The following is a 16,955-nucleotide window of genomic DNA, read 5'->3' as shown; positions in this document are numbered from 1 at the left end:
CGATAGTTTAAAGTCGCACGTTCCCGAAACAAGGTGAGAATAATCTCACTACAATACGGATTAGCTTAAAATTAATTACGATGAGTGTGTGATCTGATTTGGTTAATGTGTGTTATATGATTGATTGTGTGATATTTCTTATGTGCGTGTATATGTTATTGACTGATTTGTTATTGTTATGTCATGTTTGGTTATGATGAGTTTATGTATGAGTTTAGTACAACTTTGGCATAACATGTTGTAATTATTAGCATGTTTTATTTATGTTTATGTCATATGTCATCTTTGTATGTAACGCAAATAATCAAGTGATAAGATAAGTAAGAGAGTCGTATCGCCTCGAGCTACGGAGGTATTAAGAGAATTCTCTTGAGCCGACGTACGGGTTCATAAAGGGAGTTTTCTCATATGATATGTTTATTAGATGGTGCGAACTATGGGAGGTCGCAGCCCCGTAGTTCGTTTCCAAAGTGTACACTGAAATTGGTACGACTACTCTAGGGGCACCCCGAATAAAATATGATAAGACTTATGATACGAAAGACCATGACACTATTAGAATGTAAAACACTAATAACCGGATCATGCATTGCATTACTCATCTTTTTGTGAGTCATAGTTATTCTCGCTGAGCGTTAGCTCATATTATGTGTATTCGTCCGTATTGTAGGTAAGCAACAAACGAAGAAGTGGGGAGGTGGATCAGCGGCGTTCGATGGCTAAGGGGTTGGGTTGTGGTTCCGCTCACTTATTTAAAAGACTTCCGCTATGAAATTTTCTAAACACTCGGTTTGAGATTTTTTATGCTTAAGATATTTTTCAAGTTTAATTAGTTTCGCAAAACTGAAGTTGAATTTTTATGGTTTTATTTCCGTCGAATATTCAAACCATCTACTTTAGTTTGAGATTCCGAATTAAGTATTTCTCTTATTTTCATCAAATGTTTTTGTAAGGTTTCAGATGTTGGTTATTTTTAAATTTGTTTTATTTTAAAGTCTAAACTTTATAAGTACATGAAATGATGTTTAAAAAAAAATTACCCACTTTTTTTTCTAAGAGAAATAATAAAGCTTAGTACGACGGTCCGAAAAGTCGGGTCGCCACAGTTGGTATCAGAACAATGAACCTACGACCACCCTCGCTATTCGATCGCACGGCTGCATCCCCTACTCCATTAAGTTAGTTTGTTTTATTTTGTTTATTTCTTAGTCTTTCTTTTTTTTTTCTTTTCACTTAGATGCCTATGTCGAAGAATTTGAGGACAACCACCCGAGAGGTTCAAGCCGACCGTAAGGCCTTTGAGGCTTTCATGAACTCGAATCCCCCAACACTTTTCGGAGACGGAAGAGCAGATGATTATGCTCTTGCTTGGTGTACAAACATGGAGGAACGTTTCCACCTGTTGAAGATACGTGGTCCTCTGCAGCTCAGTATGGCAGCATGCCAACTTAAGGTCCCAGCACTCTCCTATTGGAGGGAGAAACTCAGGAAACACCCAGATGCGGAGTGGAACATAATGAAGGAAGGTATCTTGCGCAACTTCACCACAAAAGGATTTGACGAAAAGATCACGAGACAGATCTATCGTCGAAATTCTGAGACATGGAGAATGATGCCCGAAGAAACGTTCGAGGATTACTACTACCGGTTTAATAACACTTTTAGCCGCCGACCAGAATCAATTACCGACGAAGAGCTGATTCAGCTATTTTGGGATAAGTTGTCCGATTTCGAGAAAACTATGGGGAAGGCTAAATTTTGCAAACCTCTTTCGAAGCCTTCTGGATCTACGCTTGAAGAATTCCTTTCAGACATGGAATTCCTCATATATCCCGCGGCATGGCTTAGAAGAAATTTTCCTTCTGGGAGTGATGAAGAAGATGAAGATGGAGACTCAATGGATGATTGGAGGATGGGATCACCCGGAGAAGAATCGGAGGAAGACCCTTCTGAAGATGATCCAGACGAGGATTAAATTCTTCTTGCTATTCTAGACTTTTGCTTTATTTGTCTTTCCCTGAAGTTTTAAATACCTTTGATACTCTTGTTATGGTTTTGGTTTTTCTTTAGTTTGAGTGATATGCTCGAATTGGATTGCGTGTTTTAGTTATATTTTTTTTATGGGAAATGCACTCTTCTTTAAAGAGTTTTATAAAGTTTTATGTATGGAGTATGTATGTGTTTTTCTTTCTTTTCATAATCGATCCCTTCTAGTAGCCAAAAGAAAAACCCTAATCATGAGTATGTGTTCAAGATTTTAGATGGAAAACGTCTCTGCTGCTCGTGGACGGGGTAGAGGAAGGGCACGAGGCCGAGGAAGAGGAAGAGGCAGAGTAGCCACTGAGGTTCCTAACCAAGGTGCCCCTCAGGCTGCCCTATTCCCCGATCAACAAGAACCTGAATATCCTCGTGGCCCTGCCCCTGCTGCTCAGCCAGCTGGCCAGGCTGATCTGGCAGTTCTATTTACCACCTTACTACATCGCATCGAAGCTCAAGAAGCTGAGATACACGATTTAAGGAACCAGCTTCATTAGGAAAATGAAGAGGTCGAAGAAGGGGAACAACCGCCACCGCCACTCTATGTTCCCATGCATGCGGCAGCACAAGCCGTTCCTCAGGGTGTACGTCAAATGGGTCAAGTCAATGTTGTTGTTGACCTATTCAAGAGGTTCAGGAGGATGAGGGCTCCAGAATTCGAAGGATCGACCGACCCGTTAGTAGCTGACGAATGGATATCGGAGATCAAGACGATCTTCAACTTCATGAACATAACCGAGCAGGAGAAGGTCATATGTGCCTCATTTGTCATGAAGAAAGATGCGCGTTACTGGTGGGAAACAGTGGCAACAAGGAGGGATGTGCGAACTATGACTTGGGATGACTTTTTGGAAGAGTTCACCAAGAAGTATTTCAACATGAGGGCAATGAATGTGCAACAGAAGGAGTTTGCGGAGCTGAAACAAGGCTCGATGACCGTGACTGAGGCGGTTAGTAAGTTCAACCAATTGGCGAGACTGTGCCCACACTTGGTTCCGACAGAGACCAAAAGGATCAGACGTATGATGAGCATGTTTCGACCAGAGTTGGCTTTAGCCATTGATAGTGGAAGTCAGCCACCTACCACGGTGGCCGATTGTCTCGAACGTGCCATGCGAGCTGAGTATCACTTGATCCAAGTGAAGGAGGAACGGGCCCAATTTTATAAGGCTCGGAAAGAAGATAGAGCTCAAAACAAGGGTCCCGACACCAATAAGAAGCCAAACCAACCAAATAACCATCAACTCAACCGCAACAACCAAGGCTTCAGGGCGCAACCCCATGGAAATGGGAATGGGAAGAAAAGGACTCATCCCGGTAATGGAGGTAACGCTAACAACAAGGTCAAGGTAGAGGGAACAAATTTTCCAGTATGCAAGACTTGTGGAAAGATGCATCCTGGAGAGTGCCGGAGAGGGATCGTGACCTGTTTCAAGTGTGGTCAGCCGGGTCACTTCCTCAAGGACTGCCCGAAGCCGAATTTTGTTCAGAGTGGACAGTACCAGCCTCAGAATCACAACGGGCGACTCAACTACATACCAACCGCACTAGAAGGGCCGCAAATCTCTTTGGGTCGTTTGGAAGCACCTGCATCCACCCAAATGCCACCACCAGCTCAAGCTCGTATCTACGCCTACACCAACGCCGATGCCTTAGCCAGCTCTTCGAATGTAGTAGCAGGTCAGCTTCCTATAGCTCATCTTGATGCTTTAGTATTGTTTGACTCTGGTGCTACGCATTGCTTTATTTCGTTAGAACTGGCTAGGAGATTAGGCGATAGTGTAGTGAAAACTAAGAAGGTTTTTAGGACGGCATTACCGTCTGGCGATATATTATTATCGGAATATTGTCTCAAAGAGGTATCGATAATTATAAGTGGACAAGAGCTAAAGAGTGACTTCATTGTCTTAGAAATGAAAGACTTTGATGCCATCTTGGGTATGGACTTCTTGGTGGAGAATAATGCAGTGATCGATTGTCGGTGAAAAAGAGTAACCTTCAAACCGGTGACGGGGAAGAGGTTCACCTTTGTAGGAAGACCACTCAAGAAACCAAAGATGATGGTGTCAGCGTTGCAAGCTAAGAGATTGATGAGTAAAGAGTGTCATGGATACCTAGCATCGGTGGTGGACAAGACGAAGGAGGTCGAAACAAAACCACCAGATGTGCTAGTGGTGTAGGAATATGTTGACGTTTTTCCTGAGGATCCCCCTAGTTTAGCGCCCGAACGTGAGATTTCTTTCGCAATCGAGTTGCTACCTGGAACAGTTCCAATTTCCAAAGCACCCTATCGAATGGCTCCTGCCGAGCTCAAGGAGTTACAATCTCAACTTCAAGAATTGTTAGATAAGGGATTTATTCGCCCTAGTCATTCACCTTGGGGAGCACCCGTTCTATTTGTCAAAAAGAAGGATGGGTATTTTCACATGTGTATTGACTACTGAGAGCTAAATAAAGTGACGGTCAAGAACAAGTATCCTCTTCCAAGGATTGATGACTTGTTTGACCAACTCAAGGGGGCGAAGGTATTCTCGAAGATAGACTTGCGATCCGGCTACCATCAATTACGGGTCAAGGAAGACGATATCCCGAAGACAGCTTTTCGCACCCGCTATGGTCATTACGAATTCACTGTCATGCCTTTTGGACTCACTAACGCTCCAGCAGCATTCATGGATATGATGAACAGGATCTTTAGCGACTTCTTGGATAAGTTTGTTATCGTCTTCATCGATGACATACTGATTTACTCCAAGAGCGCCGAAGACCACGAGGGACACTTACGAGTTGCACTCCAGACGCTGAGACAACATCAACTGTATGCCAAATTCTCGAAGTGTGAATTTTGGTTGGATAAAGTGCATTTTCTCAGACACGTGGTTTCTAAAGACGGAATCTCCGTCGATCCTGCCAAGATAGAATCCGTGAATGATTGGAAGCCACCTCGAAGTGTGACAGAGATAAGGAATTTTCTCGGTCTAGAAGGTTACTATAGAAGATTTGTGGAAGGATTTTCTACATTAGCTACTCCACTCACCGCCCTCACAAAGAAAGATAAGAAGTATGAGTGGACCGAGAAGTGTGAACAGAGTTTTCGCGAGTTGAAGAGAAGACTCACCACCGCTCCAATCCTTATAGTCCCTGAAAGTGGAGAACCTTTGTCTATCTACAGCGATGGATCAAAGACAGGTCTCGGTGTTGTGTTAATGCAAAACGGCAAAGTCGTGGCTTATGCGTCACGACAACTCAAAAATCACGAGAGGAATTATCCTACTCATGATTTGGAGTTAGCCGCAGTGGTGTTTGCCCTCAAGATTTGGAGACACTACTTGTATGGTCTTCGGTGTGAGATATTTACCGATCATAAGAGCTTAAAGTACATTTTCACTCAGAAAGAGTTGAACATGAGACAAAGAAGGTGGCTAGAATTGGTTAAGGATTACGATTGTGGTATCCATTACCATCCCGGAAAGGCGAACGAGGTAGCTGATGCGTTAAGTAGGAAAGATGAGGCTCGGCTATCGATGATGCATGCATTATCTCCTCAACTTGTTGACGAAATCAACAACATGGAAGTTGAAATTGTCACCTGGGGATTAGCCAACATAACCTTAAAATCAGATTTGTTCGAGAGAATCAAAGAAGCGCAAAGACGTGATCCTGATATATCGAGGCTTAAGGACAATGCACTAGAAGGTCAAGAGTCAAAATTTTCTCTTGCAGAGAATGATGTACTCTTTTTCGATGGAAGGATCTGTGTACCCAACGAAAATGAGTTACGAAGACAGATTCTGACCGAAGCACATGAGACTCCATATTCAGTCCACCCAGGTTCCACGAAGATGTATCAAGGCCTCCGAGAACACTTCTGGTGGAACGGAATGAAGGGCGATGTTGCAAAGTTCGTCAGTAAATGTCTTACCTGCCAAAAAGTGAAGGCCGAACATAAACGACCAGCTGGAGAATTACAACCAATCGAGGTTCCTGAATGGAAGTGGGAACAAATCACAATGGATTTTGTGGTTGGTTTACCTAAGATAATTGAGGGTTATGATGCTATATGGGTAGTAGTGGATCGTTTGACCAAATCCGCCAGATTCATACCGATAAAAGTCATATACCCCGTGGAGAAGTTGGCTGAACTATACGTTAATAACGTAGTGAGACTGCATGGCGTTCCTTTGTCCATCATCTCAGATCGTGACGGTCGTTTTACTTCTAATTTCTGGAGGTGCGTGCAAAAGTCGATGGGATCGCAATTGAAGTTCAGTACTGCTTTCCACCCCCAGACGGATGGCCAATCCGAAAAGACTATTCAGACTTTAGAGGATATGCTACGAGCATGTGTCATTGATTTTTGTGGGAGTTGGAATAAGAGGCTACCACTTATTGAATTTTCATACAACAATAGCTACCAAGCTTCCATCAGCGTCGCCCCATATGAAGCTCTTTATGGTAGAAAGTGTCGATCTCCGATTCACTGGTTCGAATCTGGAGAAAATAGCCTAGAGAAGACAGATTTTATTCGAGATACCACTGAAGCCATCAAGAAGATACGAGATCGAATGGGAATTGCCCAAAGTCGACAGAAGAGCTACGCTGACAAGATGAGGCAACCACTGAAATTTCAAGTAGGAGACTTCGTATTTTTAAAAGTAGCACCGCTCAAGGGTGTGATGAGATTCGGCAAGAAGGGAAAATTGAGCCCGAGGTACATTGGCCCTTTCGAAATCACAGAAAAAATCGGAAAGGTAGCCTACCGTCTAGCTCTGAATCCCGAGTTAGCATCGGTACATAATGTGTTTCACGTCTCTATGCTCAAAAAGTATCTGCCCGACCCAAATCATGAGCTAATCCAAGAGCCTATCGAAGTACACGAAGACTTGACATATGAAGAAAAGCCAGTACAAATTCTTGATCATGAAGAAAAGATCCTAAGGAACAAGGTGATTCCGTTAGTCAAGGTACTTTGGCGGAATCATAAAATCGAAGAAGCCACTTGGGAGCGCGAAGATGATATGAGATCACGATATCCCGACCTATTCCTAGAAACTTAGTGTTATCAAGTAAGAATTCTAATGTTGTGTCTCAGCCTTTATATTAATTTTCGAGACGAAAATTCCAATAAGTAGGGGAGATTGTGAAACTCCAAAACTTTACCATCAAATAATTAGAAATTCGGGAGATAATATACATTTTTTTTAATTTATAGTTTTTTTTTCTTGCCTTTTGTGTTATGCTCATTTCCAGGCTTTGAGTTTTTTTTTTAGCTTCAAGTAAATTAATCTAAAAGATTATTACAATAAAAAAATATTTTTTTATGTGTATATTTATATACACACCAATACACGTCAGTCTATAAGATATTCCTTAGTTGTATGAGGAAAGTTTTGATTAGCTATAGTTATTCTCTTAGATACATACATATAAATATATATACACACATATATGCATGTGTATAGATCAATCGGTGGCAAAGTTTTCTTTTGATATTAGTCACAATAAAACAAAATAATATAGTTTCCGAATTGGTGTTTTACACTTCCTTTTTATTGCACCTATAAAAAAAATATATGAAGAAAGTATGTGGAGAGAATATTTTCTTTTTTTGAATATATACATTTGGCAAGCAACTGAATATATTATACATATAGAAAAGGAAACTAATAACTTCCTTATGACTTTTCAGCGTGGATTATATCAAACCTTCAATGATCACATTAGGTTTTACTTTTATGGTTTCAAATCCCAAATCTTGCTATAGCTTCTTTTTTTTTTGTACGTTCAGATTTCTCCCTCTGCGCCCTTCTCTTCTCCTCCCAAAGAAAACTTAAGCCACCATACTATAATTCTCATCTAATATATTTTATAAAAGCGTTGTTTCTTTTTACCACCAAAATCTTCTTCTCTCGTCAGGTATTTTCGAAACCTAGTTCTTTTTCTATCTTTCGGTGCTCATATATTTTTCTACTGTATATTTTACTTATGAAAAGAAAGATGTAAAACTGTTTTATTTTTACAGATTTTGTACCATAAGAATCAGCTCAGTTTCGAAAGCTAAACATTTTACTTCGCTTTGATATTTTTATACCGAAATATTCAAGATGTTTATAATATGTATATTAAATTTCATAATTTTTGGACAAACAGTTTTGTTTCTAAAATTCAATTATGATCAGCGCGCATAATTTTGTTTTCTGTTTCAAACAGCAAGGTTTTGATTCGGAATGAAATAGCTACAAAACGGATTTTTATTTGATATTTTTATACCTGAATAGTATAGATGTCTTCGGTATGTATTTAAAATTTTATGAGTTTTAGTTGAATGGTTTATTTTTTTAAAAAACATTTACCATCAGTGCGCATATAGTTTTACATTGATTCAATCAGCAAGGTCTTGTTTTTTTAAAAATACCTAGAAGATGTATTTTTTTTTTTGAAAGTTTTATACAAGATACTTTTATATGTTTATAATATATGATAAAATTTTGATGAGTTTTTAATTAGCAGAACTATTTCTAAACTGAAATTTTGGACCAGTGCGCAGATAGGTTGCAGAAGTTTTTTTAAAGCGTCTTATGCTTTTAATTTAATTCTGTTATTTGGGATCCGATTTTGGTAACACCACTGAAGATGAAAACGTTCAGTTATTTATTCTCTAGCTTCTGTAATGTTTTCATAATTTTTTTCCAGAAAACGTTTTTCCCCGATAGCTTTATTTATTCTTTCTTTCGTTTAGGTCCCGAGCCAAATACGTTTCCCGATCGTTCGATAGTTTAAAGTCGCATGTTCCCGAAACAAGGTGAGAATAATCTCACTACAATACGGATTAGCTTAAAATTAATTACGATGAGTGGGTGATCTGATTTGGTTAATATGTGTTATATGATTGATTGTGTGATATTTCTTATGTGCGTGTATATGTTATTTACTGATTTGTTATTGTTATGTCATGTTTGGTTATGATGAGTTTATGTATGAGTTTAGTACAACTTTGGCATAACATGTTGTAATTATTAGCATGTTTTATTTATGTTTATGTTATATGTCATCTTTGTATGTAACACAAATAATCAAGTGATAAGATAAGTAAGAGAGTCGTACCGCCTCGAGCTACGGAGGTATTAAGAGAATTCTCTCGAGCCGATCTACGGGCTCATAAAGGGAGTTTTCTCATATGATATGTTTATTAAATGGTGCGAACTATGGGAGGTCGCAGCCCCGTAGTTTGTTTCCAAAGTGTACACTGAAATTGGTACGACTACTCTAGGGGCACCCCGAATAAAATATGATAAGACTTATGATACGAAAGACCATGACACTATTAGAATGTAAAACACTAATAACCGGATCATGCATTGCATTACTCATCTTTTTGTGAGTCATAGTTATTCTCGCTGAGCGTTAGCTCATATTATGTGTATTTGTCCGTATTGTAGGTAAGCAACAAATGATCAAGTGAGGAGGTGGATCAGCGGCGTTCGATGGCTAAGGGGTTGGGTTGTGGTTCCGCTCACTTATTTAAAAGACTTCCGCTATGAAATTTTCTAAACACTCGGTTTGAGATTTTTTATGCTTAAGATATTTTTCAAGTTTAATTAGTTTCGCAAAACTGAAGTTGAATTTTTATGGTTTTATTTCCGTCGAATATTCAAACCATCTACTTTAATTTGAGATTCTGAACTAAGTATTTCTCTTATTTTCATCAAATGTTTTTGTAAGGTTTCAGATGTTGGTTATTTTTAAATTTGTTTTATTTTAAAGTCTAAACTTTATAAGTACATGAAATGATGCTTAAAAAAAAATTACCCACTTTTTTTCTAAGAGAAATAATAAAGCTTAGTACGACGGTCCGAAAAGTCGGGTCGCCACCGATCCCTTGCTCTCAAAGGTAGAAGGAATGGATATTTTGGTCCACAATGTTAGTCAACAACTCGCAATCGGCTATGAAATATGATAATGCCAAAGACACGCACCCATAGTCCGACAGACCGCGGAGGAGCTCCTCCGTCTCCGCACCGTATTCCTTTATAAAATGGTCGATGGATATAGTAGGACCCATGCCCCCAGATCCCAGCGGAAGAAGGTTCCACCTCATCTTCACTGACTATTTCTCTAAATGGATCAAAGCTGAAGCCTTCTCACATGTGAATGACATTCACGTAGAAGGTTTCGTTTGAAAAACTCTCATTTTCCGCCACGGATCCCCAAGGGAAATAGTCGCGGACAATAGATCCCAGTTCATCTCAGACCCTTTCCAAGGATTCTGCGAAAGATAGGGGATAAGGCTGAGCAAATCCACCCCTTGCTACCCGCAAAGGAATGGACATGTAGAAGTTGCCAACAAGACCATCATCAGCAGCCTTAAAAAATTGCATGAGGAAAAGATATGACGATGGGCAGACCCTGGAGCATTATGTGTTGTCAATGGTGTCCACAAGAAGAGTTGTAGTATTTACCTTTGTAAATTTGATGTAATAAAGTCTCACGAAGACTCTTGCTTGTAACTGCTGAATAATTAACAAAAGTTGAAACGTTCATTCATTCTTCCTTGTCTGTTTGAAGCTTTATGATAAAATATAGTCTTTAGTCCTTAAACAAACCTAACAACAAATGAAGAGTCAAATATAGATTTGCATGAACAAACTCTTCATGGTTTGCTTAAAACGATATATTCACAATCTAAGGGTCAAAGGACTATTGACCTCAGTAAGATTGTAGGAGAATCTATGATGTCTGGTTATGGGACATTGAGAGTTGGAGACTCTATAGTTCTTCTAGGTATCTTATGAAGGTACTGAATTGACCAGTGTACTTCTAGAGACAAAATAAGAACAAACCATTTAACCTCTTATGTCTCGAAGTCACTACGTATGAATTGCATCATGCTTACCTTAATCCTGAAATGAGACATGCCATTTCACAGCTTACGTATTCTCATTTGAGAAAGTCAGAGTTCGGACTCACTATGTGATTCTGAACAGGACCTATTGGTGAAGTACTAAGTTGTGAAGATGTCATGAGTAACTTTGTGAAGTTCTCATAGATATGGAATTCATGTACAAGATTGCTGAAATGCAATGTATATCACATCATGGTTTGTTTCTTGGAATGTGAATAAATGAACTGGCCAGTGTCCAAATTGAGTCTTGACTCTTTTGGATGAAACAATGTGACTTGTTAGCTCCTCGTCAATACATTGTTTCTAACTTATTCACAAGCGACAAAGGAGTTGAGGAAATAACAGCTAGAACGGTACAATGGTAATTTTGTAAATCTCATCTAGCTGATGATATTCATGAAGGGTAAACATAGATAATATTCAGTGGATCCACTCATCACAATTAGTTGAATTCTTGAGTAGAAAATAAATTCATTTGAACCGAGAGATTTTTAGTGTCAACTATTTAGTTGAGTCAGTTGACATTAAGCTAAACTTGGAAAAGGTTTGTGAACTTTTGAGTCCAAGTATTTAGCTCAAGCTTTGTTCATTTGGATCCATGAGGTCACTGTCACAAATCATATCGAGTAGGAATAGTTAAACTAGAAGCTAAGTCAAAACAAGAACGAGACAAATTTTACGAAAATTGTCAAAAGGGTATTTTTGTCTTTTGAGCATAGGATGAGATGAATGTCAATAAATTTTTTGACATGGTCATATGATGACTTAAATCACTCGGCCATGATGTGTTTCATTGGGCCTTGTGGATTAATTTCATTTCATGGAATTTTACTTGAAAATTCTTAATGGGTCATTCTTATGTTATCATGAACAAATGAAGAAGCATCTAGAAGCTCCTTCTAGAAGCATGTTGGCCGCCCAACCCAAACAAGAAAGAGAGATTATTTTGTGCATTAATGTATCAAGATACTTGCCAAAAGAAAAAGAGGAAACAAATTTCCTCTATGAGGAAGGTGGGGAAATCGGCCAAGACAAGTCAAGGGAGAATAAAACATAAAAGGAAACAAATCCAAGGGCTCTCTAGAAGCTCCTTGGCCGTGTGACTCATGAAGAATAAATGCAATATTTGCTCATGAATATGTGATATTCTATAGAAGAGGAAACTAATTCCTTTCTTTCTCGAGTGATTTTAGTGATAGAAACTTTCGTGTTTGCTCGAGTTCCCGAGGAAATAAGAGAGACGTGATGCGATGGGTGACAAACGTTTCAACCATCCAAAGGCTTCTGAACGTTCAAGCTTCTCAAAGGTTAGTAAAGTTATATTGCTTGTTTATAATTTTAATTTATATGTACTTGCTCTTTGTCTAGGTTTGTTAAAATCGTTTTACTTGTTTTAAAGAAAATTTTTAAACTTTTTCTTAACCCTAGATCAATTCCAACATTATGGGCATACAATACGTAAGGTTGAAACGATTTTACTTGTCAAAACATTGTCTTTTCAAGGCTTCGAAGTAAAATCTTGAATGACCTCCACGGGCTAAAGCCGGACTCATACGTCCGCATTCTTGTAAGATCAACTTTTTACCTATACAAAGCCGAGTTTCACAGCTCGCACCATAAGACAAAGGGACTTAAGAATCGCTAAACCGAATCCATGCGTTCGCACCAACCTAACCCGGGTCTTGTCCCGCAAAGAGTTTTGACAAAGATATGCTCTATCGAGCTCAAAGCACAAATTGCAGCAAGAAAATATCTATCGAAAGAAAATAGCATTAACATCGTGCTGGGCCTCCCGGGCAAAACTGCGCGATGTACAGCCTAAATACGGAAATCATACTGTTAGTATGCCGAAATACTTTAGAAAAAAAATGGACTAAATAAAAGAAAAATAAAATAACAAATAGACTAAATAAAATAATAAATAAATAAATAAATAAAGAGGGTAGAATGCTTTACACTTTCTTTCCTGCTAGTTGGCTTGGTCAGGCCGGCTTGACGTCTCAGCTCGCTCCTCTAAGATGACAGCGGTCTCGTCTCAGCACGGGGCTTCTTTTGAAAGCTCCCGCTCTGCTGACCCTTAAACAGCCTTTTTTTGGCCGCCTTTGCGAGCTTCAGAGCCCGTGTTGGAGATGAAAGTTGGTATCAGACACGAACAATCGCTCTGATATCACTTGTTGGTGATTATTCACCTCATCATAACCATGCAGAATAAATTAATTACGCTACTTAGCTAATTAATTAAGGTTATTTAACAAGATCTAGATTTATTTCATTAGTATCAAACCATTAAAGCAATTATCAAGCAACCAAATTAAATAGACGAGTTATCAGAAAACTTACGGGTTTCTCCTCGAGCTTCTGAATCGGGTTCACCTTCTTCTTCTTGTCTTCCTCTCCAATCTTTGAGCTCTGATCTTATCTCCGAGATATCTCTGAATCTCTTGGATCTCCTTGGATGACACTGTAGTCTTTCGAAACGTAATCTCTGGGCAAACAAGAATACAGTGTGGGCACACTATATTAATCTCACAAGATCTGAATATGGAGTTTCAGATTTACTCTTATTTTTCTAAGCATGGACCGTTGGATCTCGGCTACAAATCCTACTTTTTCTCTCATCTTTCATATTAGAATCTAAGATATTATATTTTGTTTTATTTTTCTCCTATATATATATGGAATCTAGATATTTGAGAATTATGAGGACAATATCTTATTTCCTTATTTAATGGAGATAATATATCTACCATTATTATTCTCCTAGATATTAGGAAATTGATTATGGGAGAGAATAAAGGACAATATCTTATTTCCTTATTTAATGGAGAGAGAATATCTCAACCATTATTATTCTCTCTCTTACTTAATTAGTTACCAGATTTCTTTTCCACAAATCTAGCAACTAATTAAAGAGAAAATATTGGATAATTAATACCCATAATATGCGCCCAACTTTATGGTCATGGGCCAAGGAAGTTTAAATTTTACAGTGTCCATAAGGCACAACTTAAAATTCAATTAATTATTTACTTATTCTAACAATAAATAATTAATTCCACAATAAATATTTAATTCGGCATATAGACAAATTTTCGAATGAATGCTGCTAAAAAATTTCAAGCTGTGAGATTGTAATAATAATAAGTAATCTTTATCTTTATTATTACTAGAGAATTCTTGTCCGCCTTAGTCAGAGCCGAAACGGGGACTATGGACCTAGTAACAGAAACTCCTACAAATCCGATTAAAAGATGAAATAGTCATTTCTCTTTTCAATCGATTCGTTCAATATTGTTCAGTACTCAACAAAGTACTCCATGACTGCACTCTCCTTATTACTATAATTATATTTACTCATCGTGACGAGTGTCCACTGATCTAGTCAGTTCTTGAATAAGATCTTCCAGGTTCAACCCATATTGAGTAAGGTCAATTATTATGTTATAACTTTATCGCTACATATATACCCCAAGCACCATTGTTTCCCTAGCGAAAATTCTTTTATACGTAACTTATTACGAAAGTGCTAGCAATCTATCGATTCTGGAATCAACCCTTAATTGAGTGAACATTGACTTTCTTTCATAAAGGCTGAATTCCATATATGTCAATCACTTTCTTCTAAGATTACATTCCGGATTCCCAAAACATTCTTAGGAATTATTGCCCACAAGAGATAATAAATAAATGATTACTAAATAGAATAATGGTTTACTTTATTAGCATCATATGATTAGAGGGTTGAGGTCTGAATATCAGAATCAATAGCAACTATCATTCATAGCCTCCGTATTAAACTGATTCATGTGATGGGCACTTGAGTTCGGGCGGTGTTGCTAAAGCATGGTCGATGACTGATACATGCCTGGACAGCTATATCTAAAGTCATATATGCAGAACACTAGTGAAGGTTGATCACGACGTGCGAGTATTCTACACTTATGGTAAGTGTACGACCCGGACAGATTTTGGTTGTAGATGTGTTGTCAAAGTACCGTTACGACACACTAACCGGGGTCGTTATGATGGTCACAGTGAGACTTGATCTAAATCCTGAAGTGATCATAGAGACTGGATCATGTTACTGCGCTCTTTGACTCATTCGCTAAAAGGTTACTATCAGGCTAATCACAGCTTATGTCTTGGGAGTTTCGGAGCAGGATTCGAGTGGGAAATGGTTGACAGATACGGAATCCAGCCTTCTTGAAAGAAGGTCAATGTTCACTCACCTAATGGTTGATTCCAGAACCGATAGATTGTCGACACTTCCGAAGTATGTACGTTCGGAAGAATCTTTCGGTAGGGAAGCAACAGTGCTTAGGGTATATATGTATGACGAAAGGTATAACGGACTAATTTACCTTTCTCGATAGGGTTGAACCTGGAGGATCTTGATCACGCACTAACTAGATCAGTTGACACTCGTCACGATGAGTAAATATAGTTCTAGTATAAATGAGAGTTCAATCTTGGTGTACCTAGATGGAGTCTGACCAAGATTAGACAAATCGATGTGGAAAAGAGAAAGGACTTTTTCGTCTTTTCATCGGATTTCTTAAATTTCTATTACTAGGTCCATAGTCCCTGATTCGGTTTCGATAAGACGAATAAAGAACCTCTACTAATAATTTGTTTCGTTATTATAATCTCACTAGCTGTAATTGTGATTGATAGCATCAATTCTGAAATATGGGTATTAGCATAATTAAATAATTATTTAGGGTAGTATTAATTATTTATTGTTTGATCAAGTAAATAATTAATCAATTAATTATTTGTTTGTTGTTGGACCAAGTAAATAAATAATTAATTGGGTTTTAAGCAATTGGGCCTTGCACCAAAGTGGGAATCGAATTTTTAGGATTTGGCACAGGGATATACGCAAATCCTCTTGGCCGTGAGGTAGGAATTCGTCCACTATATAATATTTTCTCTTTAGTTTTAAAAGGAAATAAGATATTGTCATTTAGTCTCTCTCATGAATATTTAGAGAGAATAATATTTAAAAGAAAATAAGATATTGTCTTTTATTCTCTCTCATGAATATTAAGAGAGAATAATATTAAAAAAATATATATTTCATTTATTCTCTCATTAGTAAATATTCTCTATTTAAACAGGAAATAAAATCTCATAGATATTGATCTGATGGTTAAGAGAGAAAGTAGGATTCATGATATGAGATCCAAGGGCCAAGCTTTGATTCACTTAGTGTAAACACAATAAAAAGAAATAATATATTTTGGAAACTACCAAAAATATATCATTTGCACTACTATTAATAGGGGGTTCATGAGAAGAGAAAATTCAAGCTTTTGGAAAGCCAAAATTTTCGTCCATCTCTAGGAATGGCCAATTCTCTCTCTCTCTCTCTCTCTCTCTCTCTCTCTCTCTCTCTCTCTCTCTCTCTCTCTCTCTCTCTCTCTCTCTCTCTCTCTCTCTCTCTCTGTACCCCTTGGAATTGCTCTATTCCATTCTTAGAAAATAAGAGTGAGATCTTGAAACAAAATTTGTTTCTTGATCGTGTGAGATTAAAGAGTGTGGTCCCATTCCGTATTTCTTTATTCGTCCGAAGATTACGTTTCGAAAGACTATGGTGTCATCAAGAGGAGTACAAAGATCTAAAATCTTGAAGAAGGAGATCAAGGCGTTCAAAGGCAAGGATCTGAAAGCTTGAAGAATGAGATCAAAGGCGTTTGAAGACGGATTGAGAAAGCTTGAAATTTCAGTTCGTGAGCCCAATCCGTAAGTTCTCTATGAACATTGTTCTTTGTTCTTATTGGTTGCTTGACATGTCTGAATGCTTTCATTATATAATTAATAAAGTAAATCTAGATCTTGTTAGATAACCATACATTTAATTAGCTCTTGTTAGTGTAATTGATTTATTCCGCAACTTATATGGTTATCAAGGTGAGCACATAATTACAACAAGTGGTATTGGAGTGATTGTTCGTGTCCGTTACCGCCCGTGTTTCTCCAACAAGGGATATTAGAACAGTTTTCCGTGTCTGAT

At 38.1% G+C, this 16,955-nt stretch overlaps 1 protein-coding gene across 1 annotated transcript in view; it reads left to right on the top strand.

Annotated features, from left to right (window-relative positions):
- Positions 1-2,588: 2,588 nt before the first annotated feature.
- The window catches only part of LOC149408350 (uncharacterized), a 40,075-nt gene continuing 25,708 nt past the window's right edge, over positions 2,589-16,955 (top strand). The window contains exons 1-4 of the mRNA XM_089625195.1: positions 2,589-3,660; positions 4,258-4,404; positions 4,618-5,519; positions 6,282-7,001. Of these exons, the coding sequence (XP_089481321.1) occupies positions 2,589-3,660; positions 4,258-4,404; positions 4,618-5,519; positions 6,282-7,001 (2,841 nt within the window). The remainder of the gene's footprint in view (positions 3,661-4,257; positions 4,405-4,617; positions 5,520-6,281; positions 7,002-16,955) is intronic.

Source organism: Urtica dioica, chromosome 1, assembly GCF_054948205.1.
Source record: "Urtica dioica subsp. dioica isolate 48M chromosome 1, U.dioica_male_clone48M_v1_H2, whole genome shotgun sequence".
In the NCBI taxonomy this organism is placed as follows: domain Eukaryota; kingdom Viridiplantae; phylum Streptophyta; class Magnoliopsida; order Rosales; family Urticaceae; genus Urtica; species Urtica dioica.
Note: the sequence above shows the minus strand (reverse complement) of the source record. Positions and strands in the feature narration are given on the sequence as shown.